Below are 19,594 nucleotides of genomic sequence, written 5' to 3' on the forward strand. Positions count from 1 at the left end.
GGACTCTGCGATCACGACCCAAGCCAAAGGCAGAGCCTTTAACCCACTGAGCCACCCAGGCACCCCATGAAAAGCTTTTTATCTTGACGAAATCCCAATCGTTCATTTTTGCCCTTGCTTCCCTTAATTCTGGCGATGTTTCTAGCAAGAATTTGCTACAGCTGAGGTCAAAGAGGTTGATGCCTGCGTTCTCCTCAAGGATTTTGATGAATTCCTGGCTCACATTTAGGTCTTTCAGCCATTTTGTCTTACTGTGTGGTGTAAGGAGATGGTCCAGTGTCATTTTTCTGCACGTGGCTGTCCAATTTTCCCAACACCATATGTTGAAGAAACTATCTTCTGTTGGACATTCTTTACTGCTTTGTCAAAGATTAGTTGGCCACAGAGTTGAGGGTCTATTTCTGGGCTCTCTACTCTATTCCATCAATCTATGTGTCTATTTTTGTGCCAGTACCATGCTGTCTTGACGATCGAAGGTTTCTAATGTATTGAGGTCAGGCATGCTGATGTCCACAGCTCTGGTTTCTGTTGTTGACACTCCTCTGGCTATTCGGGGTCCTTTCTGGTTCTGTGTAAATTTTAGGATTATTTTTTCCATTTCTGTAAAAGAAGGTGATGGTATTTTGATAGGGACTGCACTAAATGTGTAGACTGCTCTAGGTGGCATAGACATTTTCACAATATTTGTTCTTCCAATTCATGAGCATGGAACTATCTTCCATTTCTGTGTGTCTTCCTCAATTTCTCTCATGAATGCTCTATACTTTTCTGAGTAGTAATTCTTTGACTCTCTGGCTAGATTTATTCCTAGGTATCTTATGGGATTAGGTGCAACTGTAAATGGGATTGACTCCTTAATTTCTCTTTCTTCTGTCTAGCTGTTGGTGTATAGAAATGCAACTGATCGGGGCGTCTGGGAGGCTCAGTGGGTTAAGCCTCTGCCTTCGGCTTGGGTCATGATCCCAGGGTCCTGAGATCGAGCCCCGCATCGGGCTCTGTGCTCAGCGGGGAGCATGCTTGCCCTCCTGTTTCTCTGCCTGCCTCTCTGCCTACTTGTGATCTCTGTCAAATAAATAAATAAAATCTTTTAAAAAAGAAAAAAAAAAAAGAAATGCAACTGATTTCTGTGCATTGATTTTATATCCAGACACTTTACTGAATTCCTGTATGAGTTCTAGCAGTTTTGGAGTGGAGTCTTTTGGGTTTTCCATATAAAGCATCATCTCATCTGCAAAAAGATAGAGTTTGACTTCTTTGCTAATTCAGATGCCTTTTATTTCTTCTTCTTGTCTGATTGCTGAGGCTAGGACTTACAGCGGTCATAGTCAATATCCCTGCTTTGTCCCTGACCTCAGGGGAAAAGCTCTCAGTTTTTCATACATCAAAGAATGATATTCACTGTGGGTTTTTCATAGATGGCTTTGATGATATTGAGGAATGTACCCTCTATCCCTAGACTGTAAAGAGTTTTGATCAAGAAAGAATGCTGTACTTTGTCAAACACATTTTCTGCATCTATTAAGAGGATCATATGGTTCTTGTTCTCTTTTATTAATGTATTGTATCACATTGATTGATTTACGGATGTTGAACCAACCTTGCAGTCCTGGGATAAATCCCACTTGGTCATGGTGAATAATCCTTTTACTGTACTGTTGGATCCTACTGACTAGTATTTTCAGGAGAATCTTTGCATCTGTGTTCAACAAGGAGTTGGTCTGTAATTCTCCTTTCTGATGGGGCCTTTGTCTGATCTGGGGATCAAGGTAATGCTGGCTTCATAAAATGAGTTTAGAAGTTTTCCTTCCATTTCTATTTTTTGGAAGTCTCAGAAGAATAGGTATTAATTCTTCTTTAAATGTTTGGTATAATTCCCCTGGGAAGCCATCTGGCCCGGGGCTCTGGTTTGTTGGGAGATTTTTGATGACTACTTCAATTTCCTTGCTGGTTATGGTTCTGTTCAGGTTTTCTATTTCTTCCTGTTTCTAGTTTTGGAAGTTTATACATCTCTAGGAATGTATCCATTTCTTCCAGATTACCTGATTTTTTTGCATATACTTGTTCATAATATGTACTTGTAATTTTGTAAAAAAGATTTTATTTATTTATTTGACACAGAGATACAGAAAGAGAGGGAATACAAGCAGGGGGTGTGGGAGAGGGCAAAGCAGTCTTCCCGCTGAGCAGGAAGTCCAATGTGGGGCTCGATCCCAGGATCATGACCTGAACAGAAGACAGATGCTTAACTGAGCCACCCAGGCACCCCTATAATCGTCTCTTTTTCTTTGGTATTGGATGTGATCTCTCCTCTTTCATTCATGATTTTATCTGGGTCCTTTCTCTCTTCTTTTGGATAAGTCTGGCCAGAGGGTTATTAATCTTATTCTTTCAAAGGACAAGATCCTACTTTCATTGATCTGTTCCATTCTTTTAGTTTCTACTGCATTAATTTCAGCTCCAATATTTATTATTTCTCTTCTCCTGCTGGGTTTAGGCTTTGCTTTTTCTCTACCTCCTTTAGGTATAAGGTTAGGTTGTGCATTTGAGACCTTTCTTGTTTCCTGAGAAAGGTTTGTATTGCTATATACTTTCCTCTTAGGAGTGCATTGGCTGCATCCCAAATATTTTGAACAGTTATGGTTTCATTTTCATTTGTTTCCATGAACTTTGTTCATTCTTCAATTTCCTGTTGATGATTCATTCTTTAGTAGGATGCTCTTTACCCTCTATGTATTTGAGTGCTTTCCAACTTTCTGCTTGTGATTGAGTTCGAGTGTCAAAGCATTGTGGTCTGAGAATATGCAGGGAGTGATCCCAATCTTTAGGTACCAGTTGAGATCTGACTTGTGACCCACAATGTGATCTATTCTGGAGAATAGATCCATGTGCACTAGAGAATAATGTGTATTTTGTTGCTTTGGGATGGAATGTTCTGCATATATCTGTAATGTCCATCTGGTCCAGTGTGTCATTCAAAGTCCTTGTTTCTTTGTTCATCTTTTGCTTAGATGATCTGTCCGTATCAGTGAGGGGGGTGTTAAAGTCTCCTACTATTATTGTATTATTGTCGATGTGTTTGATTTTGTTATTTTTTTAAAGATTTTATTTATTTATTTGACAGAGAAAGAGATCACAAGTAGGCAGAGAGGCAGGCAGAGAGGGAGGGGGAAGCAGGCTCCCCGCTGAGCAGAGAGCCCGATGGGGGGCTCGATCCCAGGACCCTGAGACCATGACCTGAGCCGAGGGCAGAGGTTTAACCCACTGAGCCACCTATGCACCCCTGATTTTGTTATTAATTGGCTTATATAATTGGCTGCTCCCATGTTAGGGGCATAAATATTTACAAGTGTTAGATCTTCTTGTTGGATATACCATTTAAGTATGGTCGAGTGTCCTTCCTCATCTCTTATTATAGTCTTTGGTTTAAAATCTAAATTGCTGGATATACGGATCGCCACTCCAGCTTCCTTTTACTGTTCATTAGCATGGCAAATGGTTTTCCACCTCCTCACTTCAAATCCAGAGGTCTCTTTGGGTCTAAAATGAGTCTCTTGCAGGCAGCATATAGATGGGTGTTATTTTTTTATCCAATCTGATACCCTGTGTCTTTTGATTGGGACATTTAGTCCATTTACGTTCAGGGCAACTAGTGAAAGATATGAATTTAGAGCATTGTATTGCCTGTAAGATGACCGCTGCTGTATATTGTCTCTGGGTTTTTTCCTAGTCTATGCTACTTTTATACTCTCTCTTTGCTTAGAGGACACAAAATTTCCTGTTGGGCTGGTTTGGTGTTCACAAATTCTTTTAGTTTTTGTTTGTCCTGGAAGCTTTTTGTCTCTCCTTCTATTTTCAATGTCTACCTGAATCTCTAGATTTTGATGTCTGTTTCCTTCCCCAAATTAGGTTAGTTCTCCACTATAATTCGCTCCAATATACCTTTTGCCCCCTCTTTCTTTATTCTTCTTCTGGGATGCCAATTATTCTAGTATTATTTCATTTTATGGTATCACTTGTCTCTCAGATTCTCCCCTCATGATCTAATAGTTGTTCATCTCTTTTTCTCAGCTGCTTTATTCTCTATTACTTGGTCTTCTAGATCACTAATTCTCTCTTCTGCCTCATTTATCTGAGCAGTGAAAGCCTCCACTTTTTATTACACCTCATTAATGACCTTTTTGATCTTTTGACTTGGTTATGTTTTATTTCTCCAGAAAGGGATTTTCTAGTATTTTCTATGCTTTCTTTCAAGACCAGCTAGTATCTTTATAACTGCTATTCTGAACTCTTAGTTTCATCATCTTACTAATGTCCATGCTACTCAGGTCTCTGGCAGTTGGTACTGCCTCTTGTTCTTTCTTTTGAGGTGAGTATTTCCATTTCATCATTTTGTCCAGAGAACTAGAAGAACAAGAGAAAATGCTAAATGGGTAGCAACAACTCCAGAGAAACAAATCAGAGGAGATCTGAAACTTCCAGAAAGTGGTCGCTTTTCGGTTCCTAGAGTTGCTGCTATTCTTTTCTTTGATCTTCTGTTGAGTTCATAGGTGTTCAGAATGGTTTAATAACTCTCTAGCTGAATTCCTGGGACCAGACGAAATGTAGGTCTCCTACTCCACCATCTTGCTAGCTCTTCAAGAAAAATGTTTCGAGGGACACCTGAGTGGCTCAGTTGGTTAAGCGTCTGCCTTTGTTTGGCTCAGGTCATGATCTCAGGGCCCTGGGGTCCAGCCCCACATCCAGGTCTCTGCTCAGCAGGGAGCCTGCTTATACCTCTCTCTCTCTGCCCATCCCCCTGCTCGTGCTCTTGTGCTCTGTCAAATAAATGAATAAAACCTTAAAAAAAAAAAAAAAAAAGGAATGCACACTACATATGTTTTAAAAGCAGAGTAAGTTCCAGTTCTGGGGTCACCAGAGAAGACAATGGATAAATGCAGTGAGCCTCACAAGGTAAACACTAGGACAAAACCAGAAATCATAAGGCTTCTTTTATAAGCCCTGCCAGATAAAGTATAGTGAACATTCTTGAGGCCCCCAAGGCAGGGCCAAGGGGCTGGGTAGTAGGGAGGAGCTGCCTCTCACACACGGGACACAGCCCTACAGCCTTGCTGGTACCCCCAGCACGGAGGTGAGCTGTTTCAGTACTGGTGCAAACAAGTGTGAGACCTGGGACTTTCATTCTTTGCCCTCTCAAGTTTCTTCAGGCTCCGTGGCTGTGAGAAATCATCCAAGTGTGTAAAAGGAAGGGTTTTGGGAGACAGAACTAGAAAACACAGCCTCATTCAGCCTAGCTGACCCGGCAAAGGTCAGAGGATTTAAACCATGTGACAGTGCTGAGGAAGCAGGCCCTCCTGATCAGCCTCCCACCATTGCCCAGTTAGTGGAGACCATGGGATGGGTAGGATCTGCCAGCAAGGCTGCCCAGTGGCTTCCAGCACTGCTGCCGCAAGCATGCTGTTGTAGATCAGACCTAGGCCTATAGCACTCCTCCTCATGAGCCGAGCGATCTCCAACTCAAGAGAGAAGCCTCGGCCGACCCAAAAAGCAGACCCCCCCAATCATATCCCACTTCAGAATCAACACTGCAGGCCTCAAGCCTGGCTGCCTCGTCTGACAGGTCACCCAAATCAGGACAAGCAAGCAGAAGGCACATCACAGCCTCATGCAGCAAAGCAGGGAGGTGCCCCAGCAGGTAACCTGCCAAGGCCTCCGGGCTGGGACCTGACAAGTAGGGTAGGTCTGTCCTGACTGAGCCAGACCGGCACTGGCCAAGGCCTTGCCTGCATACCTTGTGACCAGGGAGCCAAAAAGGTGCCCGCCTCAGGGACAGAGCCATTAACCTTACTTTCTGGCTTCTTCTCTCCGGCAGTGGAGCAGGCTTGGCAATAGGTAGAGTACAGAGACGCGGGGATTTTATCTGCCCTGGATCAAGAGAAAACATGGAAACCCAAGTCAACCACAACTCAAATTAGCTCTCAAGCTCACAATTCCAAATATTATCACAGAACAAAAATACATGATACAATCTATTACCCATACCTTATAGTATGACCCTGTTTTTAGAAAAAAAGAAACCATTACATGAATCAAATTGTCCTGTTTCATAATGTGTCGTATAAAAATATCTGCCAATGGGGTTGCCTTAGGATAGTGAGATTATAAATAATTTTTACTGCTCTCATTAAAGTTTGGGTAATTTCCAAATTTTTCAAATGAATTTATGACTTTTAACGAGTAATACGAAGAAAACATCCAATTAATGTCATTAAAAATACACAGAATTATAGAACAAAGTCCTATGACAAAGAGGTTCAGAGGAGCAGGAGCCACAGAGTGGCAGCCCAGGTACGGGACACGTGCAGTGGTATGGCCTACAGCACACAACGTCTCAGAATGAGCAGTGAGTCAGGAGGGCAGCCTCACCACAGTGCTGCAAACCCAGACGACGAACCCGAGTAAGGAGGGAGATGGACGGGTCCTAGAGCAGGAGGCCCCTACGAGGGGCAGGCCGAGGACGGCCCGCACCTGAGGACCACACCAAGCACCTGGGGACCGGAAAGCCATGAGCTTCAGGAGTAGAAACCAATGCAACGGACAAGAAAAGAGCAAATCTGAGGAAATGCAGAAACCTACAGAAAAGGACAAGTCAGACACCACTCATCCTCAAAGAGCTAAGACAGTGACAGAAGGGTCAGGCAGGTAAACTGGAAGAAATCCTACTAAAAGGAGAGAAATTACACCCCAAAAAACAGACATGCAAAACGGAGAACAAGTCAGAAGACAATCTGGCGACCCAATGCCTGAGAAGTGGGAGCCACAAGAAGAAGCCACATGGGAAATAAGCTATTGATGTCATCTGGGCCTGGGGTTTGCTTCCAAACAGCCCAGAGCAGCGGGGGCTTATGAGCGTGACATAAATACTATTCTATTTTCTGTCTTGAATTTCTCATAACACAAGATTTTAAAATATCTGAGAAAATTTCTTATACTGAAGAACATGAATTTCCAGATTAAAAGGCCCACCTTGGGGCGCCTGGGTGGCTCAGTGGGTTAAGCCGCTGCCTTCGGCTCAGGTCATGATCTCAGGTCCTGGGATCGAGTCCCACATCGGGCTCTCTGCTCAGGAGGGAGCCTGCTTCCTCCTCTCTCTCTGCCTGCCTCTCTGCCTACTTGTGATCTCTGTCTGTCAAATAAATAAATAAAATCTTTAAAAAAAAAAAAATAAAATAAAAAATAAAAGGCCCACCTTCTGCTCAGCCAAGAAATGAAAACAGACCTAAATACCGAAATACACAGCCGTTAAATTTCAGAACACAGGGAAGAAAAAAAAAAAGGCACAGGAAGTCTCCAGAGAAAAACACAGGTCACGTGCAAAGAATCAGAAATGTAACAGCTCAACATCAGCACTAGAAGCTAGACATCAACAGAGCAATACTTTAAAAAATTTTAGGAAAAGTATTTCCGACCTAGATTTCTATACCTCACCAAACTACCTACCAAATGTGAGGGTTAAATAAGCTGTCCCTGCCCCCCCAAAAAAAGGAAAGAAAGGAAGAAAGAAAAAAAGAAAATAAATATAAAGATAAATATCAAAATTCAGTTAAGAGGGGCGCCTGGGTGGCTCAGTGGGTTAAAGCCTCTGCCTTCAGCTCAGGTCATGACCTCAGGGTCCTGGGATCGAGCCCCGCATCAGGCTTTCTACTCAGCGGGGAGCCTGCTTCCTCCTCTCTCTCTGCCTTGTGATCTCTCTCTCTCTCAAATAAATAAATAAAATATTTTTTTAAAAAAAGTCGAAAATGCTTGCTTCCAGAGAAAAAGAAACGGCAGGGAAGTGTTGGGGGGATGGCTGTTTCTCCTAATAAACTTTGTGACACTGAAACTTAACTCTATATCCTTACATGACTTTGACAAAAACATTTTTTTAAAGATTTTATTTATTTGAGAGAGAAAGAATGCGAGGAGAGCATGAGTTGGGGGGGAGCAGGGGGGCTGGAGAGAGAGACTCCCCACTGAGCAGGGAGCCCGATGCAGGGTTTGATACCAGGATCCTGAGATCATGACCTAAGCCAAAGGCAGATGCTTCACTGACTGAGCCACCCAGGGGCCTCCAAAAACAATTTTTTAAAACCTAGAAATAGGGGCATCTGGGTGGCTGAGTGGGTTGAGCCTCTGCCTTAGGCTCAGGTCATGATCCAGGCTCCTGAGATCGAGCCCCACATCAGGCTTTCTGCTCAGTGGGGAGTCTGCTTCCCCCCCCCCCTCTCTGCCTGCTTGTGATGTCTGTCAAATAAATAAATTTTTAAAAATCTTACTTAAAAAAAAAAAAATGCCTAGAAATAAATGTCAATGAATGAGGACGCCATCCCATGCATACACCAAAAAGAAAAGAAGGGAAAAAAGCCGGCATCAACAGCCTAGTAAGTAAATAAACCCTAATAGACAGTACAGGGGCACCTGGGTGGCTTAGTCGTCAGGCATCTGCGTTCGGCTCAGGTCATGATCCCAGAGTCCTGGGACTGAAGCCCACACTGGGCTCCCTACTCAGCGAGAAGCCTGCTTCTCCCTCTCCCACTCCCCCTGCCTGTGTTCCCTCTCTTGTCATGTCTCTGTCAAATAAATTAAAAAATAAAAAAAGAAAGAATATGCAGGGAATATTCACAAATCCTGAACAGGTACATAGTCTATGGAAAAGTCTCAATTTATTAAAAAAATCCATAAAAAGCTAATCATGTTCTTTGAAAATAATATAATTAAAGCAGAAATCAGCAATAAAAGCTCTGGGACAATTATCTGTACGTTTGGAAAATTTGTTAATTCATTTACAACTAACTAAAAACTATAAGAATGGGATGCCTGGTTGGCTCAGTTGTTAAGCTGCTGCCTTTGGCTCAGATCATAATCCCAGGGTCCTGGGATCAAGTCCCGTCTTGGGCTCCTTGCTCAGCAGGGAGCCTGCTTCTCTCTCCGCTTGTGTGTGCGCCCGCTCGCTCTCTCTCTCTCTCTGACAAATAAATAAATAAAATCTTTAAAAAAAATTAATATTAAGATATACCTGTATTAAAACACAAGAAAGACTATAAAACACTGAGTTAAACAACCAGTTTCAGAACCTATAAAAAGAACAAAAGAGTAAACTCAAGGAAATACGGAGAAGGCAATAGTAAAGTTAAAATCTAAAAGCAGGGGCGCCTGGGTGGCTCAGTGGGTTAAGCCGCTGCCTTCGGCTCAGGTCATGATCTCAGGGTCCTGGGATCGAGTCCCGCATCGGGCTCTCTGCTCAGCAGGGAGCCTGCTTCCTCCTCTCTCTCTGCCTGCCTCTCTGCCTACTTGTGATCTCTCTCTGTCAAATAAATAAATAAATAAATCTTAAAAAAATAATAATAATAAAATAAAAATAAAATAAAATCTAAAACCAATAATACAGAAGATAAAAAATAAATCAGCAGATATGATAAGACCAAAATAATACCAAAAAATCCCAAAAAAGTAGTTATGCAGTAAAATTAATACAACAGACAAATCTTTAACAAGAGAGAGTCATCACGGGCAAAAGTAACAATAGGAATTAAAAAAAAAACCACGGGGCGAGAGCAGGGGGTGCCTGGATTGCTCAGTCAGTCACACATCCAACTCTTGAACTCGGCTAAGGTCTTGATCTCAGGGTTTTGAATTCAAGCCCCACGGTGGGCACGGAGCCTACTTAAAAAAATATATATACATACATGGTAATCAATGCTATGTCAGTAAATTTAAAAATGTAGATAAAATAGATGGTTTTCTAGAAACATACAACTAACTCAAGAACAAATAAAAAACCTAACTAGACAAACAAACATTCAAGAAACTGAATCAGTTGTCCAGAGCCTGCCTCTGAATTGGATTCCAGGAACAGATGACTGTAGAGCCACGTTTGACCGAACTTAAAGGAACACAAAATCCCTGAGTTATACGGACTGTTTAGGACCCGGGAAAAAGGGAAGGCCACCCAATTCATTCCATGAGGTGCTACAACCTTGATGTCAAAGCAGCCAAGATGAGTAAAAACATATGAGACATAGATGCAAAAATCTTAAAGTATTACTAATTCAAATTCAACAGCCTCCACAATTAAAAATCATTACCAAGTGATGTGGTAGTGATCTAGAAGTGATCCAGGAGTGCGAGGACAGTGGAAAACTAAAAGTCGTCCGTCCTGGGGCGACTCACAGAACACCAAAACCACCTCCAGAGACACAACAAAAGCATTAATTCATGCTCAAAGTCCTAGCAAATTCACATAGAGGGAACTTTCTTGATATCATAAAAACCATATGAAAATATAAGTAGACTACAGCAAATCAAATATGGTAAAACTGTAGAAGCATTCTTATTTGAGTCAGGAACAAGACAGTTTATTTCTACAGTTTCATATAATACTAAAAAGTCTACCTAATACAATAAGACAAATATGAAGAAGTATAAAGATCAGAAAAAAGGGGCTCCTGGGTGGCTCAGTGGGTTAAAGCCTCTGCCTTCGGCTCAGGTGATGATCCCAGGGTCCTGGGATCGAGCCCCACATTGGGCTCTCTGCTCAGCAGGGAGCCTGCTTTCTCCTCTCTCTCTCTGCCTGCCTCTCTGCCTACTTGTGATCTCTGTCTGTCAAATAAATAAATAAAATCTTTAAAAAAAAAAAAAAAAAGATCAGAAAAAAAAGACAAATTATTATTATTTTTTAAATTATTTATTTGACAGACAGAGATCACAAGAGGCAGGCAGAGAGAGAGAGTAAGGGAAACAGGCTCCCCGCTGAGCAGAGAGCCGGATGCGGGGCTCGATCCCAGGACCCGGGGATCATGACCTGAGCCGAAGGGAGAGGCTTTAACCCACTGAGCCACCCAGGCGCCCCTGGTATCATTATATTCTAGGAGCTTCACTAGGAAGCAGGATTTACAGAAAGAACAAGTTTGGAAAGCCGGTCAAGTGTGAGCCAGGGGCCCGAGACCCCACGTTCCACTAGAGTCCCAGGTCTAGTCCAATCTGTTGTAGGGCGAGGCTTCCGTGTCTCCCTAGTCCTTTCCTTCTTTGCTTAAATTTTCCTTTCACAGTGATTATGGACCAATAACGTGACTATCTTAAACTCCCAGAAAAACAGTCCTAAAAGTTCATCAAGAAATGATATTCAGTGGTGATATTCAGATTTAAAGAAATTTTCTTTTTAAAATCTTAATGAATGTTGAGGGCACCTGGGGGGCTCAGTCAGTAAAGCCTCTGCCTTCGGCTCAGGTCATGATCCCAGGGTGCTGGGATCGAGCCCCACATTGGGCTCTCTGCTCAGCAGGGAGCCTGCTTCCCCTCTCTCTCTGCCTGCTTGTGATCTCGCTCTGTCAAATAAATAAAATCTTTTTTTTTTAAATAAATAAAATCTTTAAAAAACAAATAAATAAAATCTTTAGATATATAAAGTAAAATAAAATCTTAACAAATTTTAGGCCAATATTTTACAAAGAACACACGTTTCTCTACAAAAGAACCACAATTTTTTTGCATTTGTCAAAAACCCTTCTGGATACAGATGTCCTTGCGTACCTCCTCAGGGACTCTATCAAGGCCGCTCTGGAATCAGGGGTTCTTGGAAGCTGTGGGGGAAGATGGGATTCCAGTGAAACATTCATTCTCTGCCAACTGGGCCCAAAGTCCATGCCCACATGTACTGACCACACGAGGAGTGAGCAGGGCAGGGAGAAAGTGCGACACGTAGTAGGGTCTCCTGAAGATGCTGCAACAGAGAAGAGCAGAGCCAAAGGCGCCAGAGATGACTGAAGTGTTAGCGCGCCGTATGGACAGCTACGAAAACATCCATTTCCACAGACTCTCGCTGCATTTCACAGGGTGGCATGAGCGGGTCGTTCCATTCCATGTCACGGCTGTGATACTCTACCATTTTCTCTTTTTTTTAAGATTTACTTATTTAGGGGCACCTGGGTGGCTCAGCTGTTAAGCGTCCACCTTCGGCTCAGGTCATGATCCCAGAATCCTGGGATCAGGCCCCACATGGGGCTGCTGCTCAGCTCCGGGATCTGCCTCTCCCTCTCCCTCTGCTCCTCTCTCTCTCTCTCAAATAAATAAAATAATTAAACATAAAAATTAACAAACACACCAACCACCAAACCACGGACTCGTTCTCACCCTTCTCTGTGGGCTCTACTCAACCATCCCCATTGTTTCTCCTCAAGAAAATGAGCTCCACAGCGAAGGCTCCGTGGCTCCTCACTACAGGACCTATGCTGGGACATCTACCCTCAGCCACCCAGCAACAGGCACCCCGTGACAAGTGGCTCTGAGAACAGATGGGACGACTCCGGGAAGCAAAGCCCTACCTGGCCTCCATGACGGCGACAGGAATCTTCCCTGTGTGCTCGAACACCGCGATGGCCTTCTCCACATCCTGCTGTGCTTGGCTATCGGGCTGGCTCCGTACAGGGAGGGTGGGGAAGGACAGAAGATTTCAAAGAAAAGACATTGAGGGGCGCCTGGGGGGCTCAGTGGGTTAAAGCCTCTGCCTTCAGCTCAGGTCATGATCCCAGGGTCCTGGGATCGAGCCCCGCATCCGGCTCTCTGCTCAGCGGGGAGCCTGCTTCCTCCTCTCTCTCTGCCTACTTGTGATCTCTGTCTGTCAAATACATAAATAAAATCTTAAAAACAAAAACAAAAACAAGACAAGACATTGAGCAGGGAAGGATGCCACGGCAACTCTGCCATTTCAAGATCAACAGCCACAGGCTGGCTGCCAGCACAGCAAGGGGACGTTGGGACAAACCAAGGCCAGCAAGACCACAGAAAGGGACTGACTGCTGTTTCATGCTCTCAGGAAGCAAGCACCTAGCACCAGGCCACCTTGGGGATCATTCACCACCTCCGAGACCCTCTGCCACCCTTCTGACCCCCTGCGGGAGAATACAGGGTTCCAAAGAAAGACTCTGAAGTGGGAAGGGGAAGGGACTTAATTTTTCAGAGTTACCAAAATTATGAAACGACAACGTATGAATAGCAATAAATCTTAGATTAGATACCTACATTAAATACTTAAAACTATGGGGCACCGAGGCAGCTCAGCCAATGAAGTATCTGCCTTCGGCTCGGATCCCAAGGGTCCAGGGATGGAGTCCCATGTCGGGCTCTCCGCTCAGTGCGGCGTCTGCTCCTCGCCGTGCTCATACTCTCTCTTTGGCTGTCTCTCTCAAATAAAATTTTAAATAAATAAATACATAAACTACTTAAAAATATTCACCTAAAACTTTCATAGCAGCTGTAAGGGCTGTCCGGCCACTCACGTTTAAGTAAGAGAGTCCTTTATTTTGTTTGTTTTTTAAAGATTTCACTTATTTACCAGAGACCGAGAGAGAGAATGAGCAGGGGGAGGGGCAGAGGGAGAAGCAGACTCCCGGCTACACAGGGAGCCCAATGAGGGGCTCCATCCCAGGACCCTGGGATCATGACCTGAGCTGTCGGCAGACACGTCACTGACTGAGTCACCCAGCTGTCCTAAGTAAGTGAATCTCAAAATAACACACACACGCAAACGCCCATTTGGCGTTCGCTTCAAGTGAACACAGCGAACACTTCTTCCTGCGACTCTTAGAGACACAGATCTTCCTCCCGCCCCGCTTCGAAGACCTCTTCAGTGCAACCCATGTGCACACCGATCCGTAAGACAGACCGACCCTCCTGCACACAGTAACTTTCCCCGTCCTCCAGCTACAGCTGCCGGGAGAGGCCCACGTGCTCCACTCCCAAGTCCCAGGAAATCGGACTGTACTGGGTGAGCACAGGCCAGAGGCCACAGGCAGCAGCAGAACCGAGGTGACCTTACCTCTATGATGTCCCTGGCTGAAGACAGATCCTCGTAGAGGCCCATGTTTTCCATTGAAACCTGCAGAGGGGACACAGCGGGAACATGAGGCCCAGGCCTCTGAAGGGACAGGACGAGGAGCGGTCGCTGCGGGGAGGGGAGACCACACTCACCTTTAGGTCCGACAGGCGCGTCTTGGCCAGCGCGATATAGTCCGTGAGGAGGGAGCGGTACTTGCTCGGCACCAGTGGCGGGTGGAGAATGTGTGCCTGCGGGCGGACGGCAGAGCTGGACCCCACAGCTCAGGAACGAGGGGGGACTTCCTGGGGCAGCAGCAACAGCTCGCCACCACCGCCTGAACACACACGGACGGCTGGAAACTCAGAGGATGAGTGAGCCATGAACTCCAGGGGGCTCTCCCCCGGCTGAGGGTCTGTCTCTACATGCGGCTTTAGCCTCTCCTTCCCACGCTGGCCTGGCCAGGGAGAGCATGCGGCGGGGTCCCCGCACAGAGCTGGCCCTTACCCTCCGCAGCCTGGCACTCCCCCCAATCTGTCCCCTACAGTGCAAACACGGGGTGCCCCAGCCCCAGGCAGACGAGGTGTCGAGCCCTCAAGGCAGGCTGGGAGTCCTGAGCGTTCACTAGGTCTTGGCACATTCTATAGGATTCCTGGTTCCTTAGGTCACATGTATTCTTTGGAATGTCATGGAAATTTCTGAATTACAAGAAGAATTAAGAATCAGTTTCTAGGGCGCCCGGGTGGCTCAGTAGGTTGGGCCGCTGCCTTTTGCTCGAGTTTTGATCTCAGGGTCCTGGGATCGAGTCCCGCATGGTGCTCTCTGCTCCGTGGGGAGCCTGCTTCCCTTCCTCTCGCTCTGCCTGCCTCTCTGCCTACTTGTGATCTCTCTCTGTCAAATGAATAAAAAAAAAAAAAAAAGAATCAGTTTCTAGTGCCCTACCCTTCAAACAAATGCTGGGCAGAATTATCTGATTAAAAGGAGAGCTTGCAGTAAGGCATTTTTAATCACGGAATGCTTGCAGATTTGTGATTAAAAATGCAAACTCTAAGGGCACCTGCCTTTGGCTCAGGTCATGATCTCAGGGTCCTGGGACTGAGCCCCACATGGGGCTCTCTGCTCAGCAGGGAGCCTGCGTCCACACCCCCCGCCTGTCTCTCTGCCTGCTTGTGATCTCTCTCTCTCTTTGTCAAATAAATAAAAAAAATGTTTAAAAATGCAAACTCTATCTGAGGGTGTAAGTTCTTCCACCTCTGGAAGCAATGGCCTTGGGCACTTTGGGGTATATCCTAGTTCTTCTTCAACAGAAAAATACATTATTTTATATATTAACTAACTGGAATATAAATAAATAAATAAATGAATAAAAATCTAAAAATAAATAAATAATACATCATTCAAAAACCAAACAGGGGCCTGTAGCATTGCATCCGCAACAACGTCCCCCCACCAAGCAGGTGCCTTCTGAGCCAGCACAGACCTCCCCGCCCTTGTGAGGGACTGTGTGCTGTCACCGACAGCCCCGCAGGGACAGATATCGCGCCAGTCCCTGGGCATGTCAGTCGCACCCATGTGGTACCCGCGGCGGGATCACAAGCACAACCCTGGTGGGGAGGCCCGCGGCAGGGCCAGCGGGGGGGGCGCTGGGAGTGTGGGCCACTGCTCACCTGCAGGTACCGGGGCGCCTCATAGGGCACGAGGTCTGACAGGAACTTGAAGAGAAAGACCAGTGTCTTCTTGCTGCTGCTGTGGAAGCCCCTTGTGTTCCCAAAGGAGGCCTGGAGGGAGAGGCGGGGTGAGGGCCAGGCAGCCGGCTCCATGAGGGGCCGCACCACCCACACCACCCACGCAGGGACACGGCAGTGGCGACAGACACAGGCTCAGCTGCACCCAAAGGCAAACAGCCACGCAGGCCCCAGCAACCCCACCGTGCACGGCTCTGCCTGGCTGTGAAGTCGGGCTGAACACTTACAGCAAAGATGAAAACCCCATTCCTCAGGGAACAGTAACTGCGCTCTTGGTGACCCTCAGAAGCACAGTGTCTTTATTAGCTGCCCTGCCAAGGGCGTTTCCTCAGCCAACAAACACATTCCACACCACGAAGCCACTTCCGAACCACGGTAACTCCCAGACTCTTCGGTGACGACAAGGTCACTGCAAGGGAGCGGGCCACGGCGCCCCTGGAAGTGCCCAGCTCACAAAGACATAAGTGGGCCCTTGCAGGAACTGAGGGGCCCTGGGCATTCCAGAACGGACACCGGCCCTGAACGGCCGCGAGGAGCCTGTGCCGAGAACCGAACACCCAGCCACACGAAGTCCTGCCGCGGCCCGGCTCACCACCACGCCACAGCCTCTGCCACTGTGGCTGGAGGCCTGCAGCACCTCCATCGAATGCTGGATTTCGGTCAGAATTCTTCTGAACAGGAGAAGTCACAGGTAAGGGGAAGAAGGTGGTAGGAGGCCCTCAGCTCACCTTGTCCCACAGACACAACTAGCTAACGCCGAACATCCCAAATGCTCCAGAGAGCGACCTAAAGACCAACAGAACAAAATCCACAACATTATAAAACCAGGAGTCGACCACAAGAAAAATCTGGACAAACCACAAACACATGGAGGTTCCACATGCTACTAAAAATGAATGGGCCAACCAAGAAGTCAAGAAAAAAAAAAAGTATGTGGACACAAATGAAGATGGACACAAACAGTCCAAAACCTTCGGGATGCGGAAAAGCAGGTCTAAGGGAGAAGTTTATCGCAATTCAGGCCCCCCGTGAAGAGAGGAAAATCTCAAATACACGACCGCACCTTACACCTAAAGGAGCTAGAAAAGGAACAAAACAAAACCTAAGACCAGCACAAGGAAGGACATAATAAAGATGAGATAATGCAGAAGCTAAAACAAAAAAAAGAAAAATAACAGATCAATGAAATCAGGAACTGGTTCTTTGAAAAAAAGCTATAAAAATGAGGAATCTCTAGTCAGACTTGTGAAGACTTCAAGAAACAAAATCACAAATGAGAGGAAGTAACAACCCATACCACAGAAATAGGGACAATTACAAGACATCGTGACAAAAAACTGTATGTCAACAAATTGGACAATCTGGAAGAAATGGATAAACACCTAGAAATATAAAACCTCCCAAAACTGAAACAGAAGAAATAGAAAACTCGGGCGCCTGGGTGGTCAGTCGGTTAAGCAACTGCCTTCTGCTCAGGTCGTGATCCCGGGGTTCCAGGACCTCCGAGTCTGCTTCTCCCTCTGACATTCTCTCCTCTCACGCTCGCTCGCGCGCTCTGTCTCACAAAGAAATAAATAAAATATATTTTTTAAAAAAGAAGAAAAAGAAATAGAAAACTTGAACAGATCGATTCCCAGCAAAGAAATTCAGTCATTAATAAACTCCCAATAAACAGAATTCCAGGCCAGATGAATTCTACCAAACATTTTTTGTGTGTTTTTTTAGATTTATTTATTTGACAGAGAGAGACACAGCAAGAGAGGGAACACAAGCAGGAGCGAGAGAGGGAGAAGCAGGTGTCCCGCCGAACAAGAAGCCTGATGCAGGACTCGATCCCAGTACCCTGGGACCATGACCTGAGCCAAAGGCAGACACTCAATGACTGAGCCACCCAAGTACCCCAGCAATCCATAAATTTACTGTAAACCCTACCAAAATACCAACAGCATTCTTCACAGTAGAACAAACAATCCTAAAATTTCTATGGACTGACAAAAGAACCCAAATAGCCAAAGCAACCTTGGGGGGAAGAAAAAGAGCAAAGCTGGGGGCATCATAATTCTGGACTTCTGGTGACCATGGGGTGCCTGGCTGGCAGTCAGTTAGAGCACAGGACTCCTGATCTGGGGGTTGCAGCTTGAAGACCCATGTTGGGTGTAGAAATTACTTAAAATTTTTTTAAAAATAACAATAATAAAACAAACTTTAGAAATCTTATAAAGTTGTAGTGATCAAGACATTATGTTACTTGCACAAAAATAGACACACAGATCAAAAGAACAGAACAGAAAAGGCAGAAATGAACCCACAACTCTGGTCAAGTAATCCTCAACGGAGCAGGAAAGATGATCCAGCAGAGAAAACACAGGCTCTTCAACAAAGGGTGTTGGGGGAACTGGACAGCCACATGCAGAACACACCTGGTCCCTTTCTTACACCACACACAAAACCAAATTCAAAATGGATTAAAGAGGGGCGCCTGGGGGGCTCCGTGGGTTAAGCCGCTGCCTTCGGCTCAGGTCATGATCTCGGGGTCCTGGGATCGAGCCCCGCATCGGGCTCTCTGCTCAGTGGGGAGCCTGCTTACCCTCCCACCCCCTGCCTGTCTCTCTGCCTGCTTGTGATCTCTGTCTGTCAAATAAATAAATAAAATCTTAAAAAAATAAAATAAAAACTAAAAAAAAACAAAAAAAAGCAAGCCACCAGATGGAAAGACAAGTGCCTCCGCATCACCATTCAGCTCCCACCAACGTACAAGGGGCACCGCTTCCCTCGGTCTCATCTGTCTACACAGAAGGGTCAGGGACCCTTGGCAAACACTCATTCCGTCAAGAGTGAGCCTCAGGACACCCCGGAAAGAGGATGAGAAACAGGCCGCCAGAAGAGAGCAGGGTCTGTGAGGTATTTACAGGAAGTATCAGAGGGGCAGACCCGTCCCCAGATGCGCGGCTGCAGCGGCACACACTGTCACTCCAGGAAAATGACAGTTACAAGGACACTGAGGTGAGCTGAAAACTGGGATTCAGGACCCCAAAGGGCTCAAATTCAAAGTCATCACGTTGGCCTTTTTACATTAACATTCTCAAAATAAAGATTAAAAGAGATCAAACACTGAACATGCACATAAACATCTTTCAAATTCACCCAATATTTCACTTAAATTGCGTGCATTTTCTATAAACTGTATCTCAATAAAACTGAAAAGGTAGAAGTAAAAAGAAACCCATAACATCCCACCATCAACGCAACATGTGCGAAGCATTCCCGTCCATATGACACCCCAAAACTCAGCAAATCCCAGGCCCAGAGACACCTGGTTGGACCGAATGACCTGGACTCAGGTCTTGGGGAAAGAAACCACATGCTGACACAGGCCGGCTCTTAGGACCAGAGAGGGAACCCTGGCTGAGGACATGGCCAGAGCCCCTGCATGTCCAGCAGGAGCCCCTGGGCCAGCAGCTCTTGCTGGGAACACAGGGGTGAGGAGATGAGAGCAAACACCGTGCCCGCCCATCCTCCCCAATAGGTGGGCAGAGGCTGGGCCAAGGCAGCTTTGGCCGGTGCAGCTGCCATCAGAGCTGGGGAGGGTGGGCTCCGCACCAGCAGCCGCCAGGCAGCCAGGCAGTGCGCCAGGCAAACCCAAAACATCTACAAGGACTCGGATGGCTCTCAACCCACCAGACTGACGCTCTCCCAACCTTCAAAGCGGATGTGTGGATAGACACCCCCACAGCAGCAGCCCCAACAGGTCTGGGCACTGTGGCATGGACAGGGCGAGAAACCAGGGCAGCGTCCACCGAACACACACATGGCGCAGACCCACCACAACAGTCTACGCTTTCCCGACAGCACCCCAACCTGGGGACCCGGTCCGGCAGGTGCACTGGCCACGACGGGAGGACCAGCATGGGCAGCATGGGGCCCCGGGGGAGGCGGGCTGAACAGACCTGACCACTGAACACAAGTGTCCCTGGGACGGCGAGCTGGGGGCCCAGCCGCGAGC

At 46.1% G+C, this 19,594-nt stretch overlaps 1 protein-coding gene across 5 annotated transcripts in view; it reads right to left on the bottom strand.

The window, feature by feature from the left end:
• FANCA (FA complementation group A) overlaps window positions 1-19,594 on the bottom strand; it is a 61,633-nt gene that overhangs the window by 23,080 nt on the left and 18,959 nt on the right. For all 5 annotated transcript variants that reach the window (XM_032326483.1, XM_032326482.1, XM_032326485.1 and 2 more), the window contains 7 exons: window positions 15,514-15,624; window positions 14,002-14,097; window positions 13,850-13,909; window positions 12,357-12,445; window positions 11,695-11,755; window positions 11,566-11,615; window positions 5,846-5,922 (listed from right to left, as the gene is read on the bottom strand). In XM_032326483.1, coding sequence (XP_032182374.1) covers window positions 5,846-5,922; window positions 11,566-11,615; window positions 11,695-11,755; window positions 12,357-12,445; window positions 13,850-13,909; window positions 14,002-14,097; window positions 15,514-15,624 — 544 coding nt within the window. The remainder of the gene's footprint in view (window positions 1-5,845; window positions 5,923-11,565; window positions 11,616-11,694; window positions 11,756-12,356; window positions 12,446-13,849; window positions 13,910-14,001; window positions 14,098-15,513; window positions 15,625-19,594) is intronic.

Source organism: Mustela erminea, chromosome 19 (genome assembly GCF_009829155.1).
Source record: "Mustela erminea isolate mMusErm1 chromosome 19, mMusErm1.Pri, whole genome shotgun sequence".
NCBI lineage: Eukaryota > Metazoa > Chordata > Mammalia > Carnivora > Mustelidae > Mustela > Mustela erminea.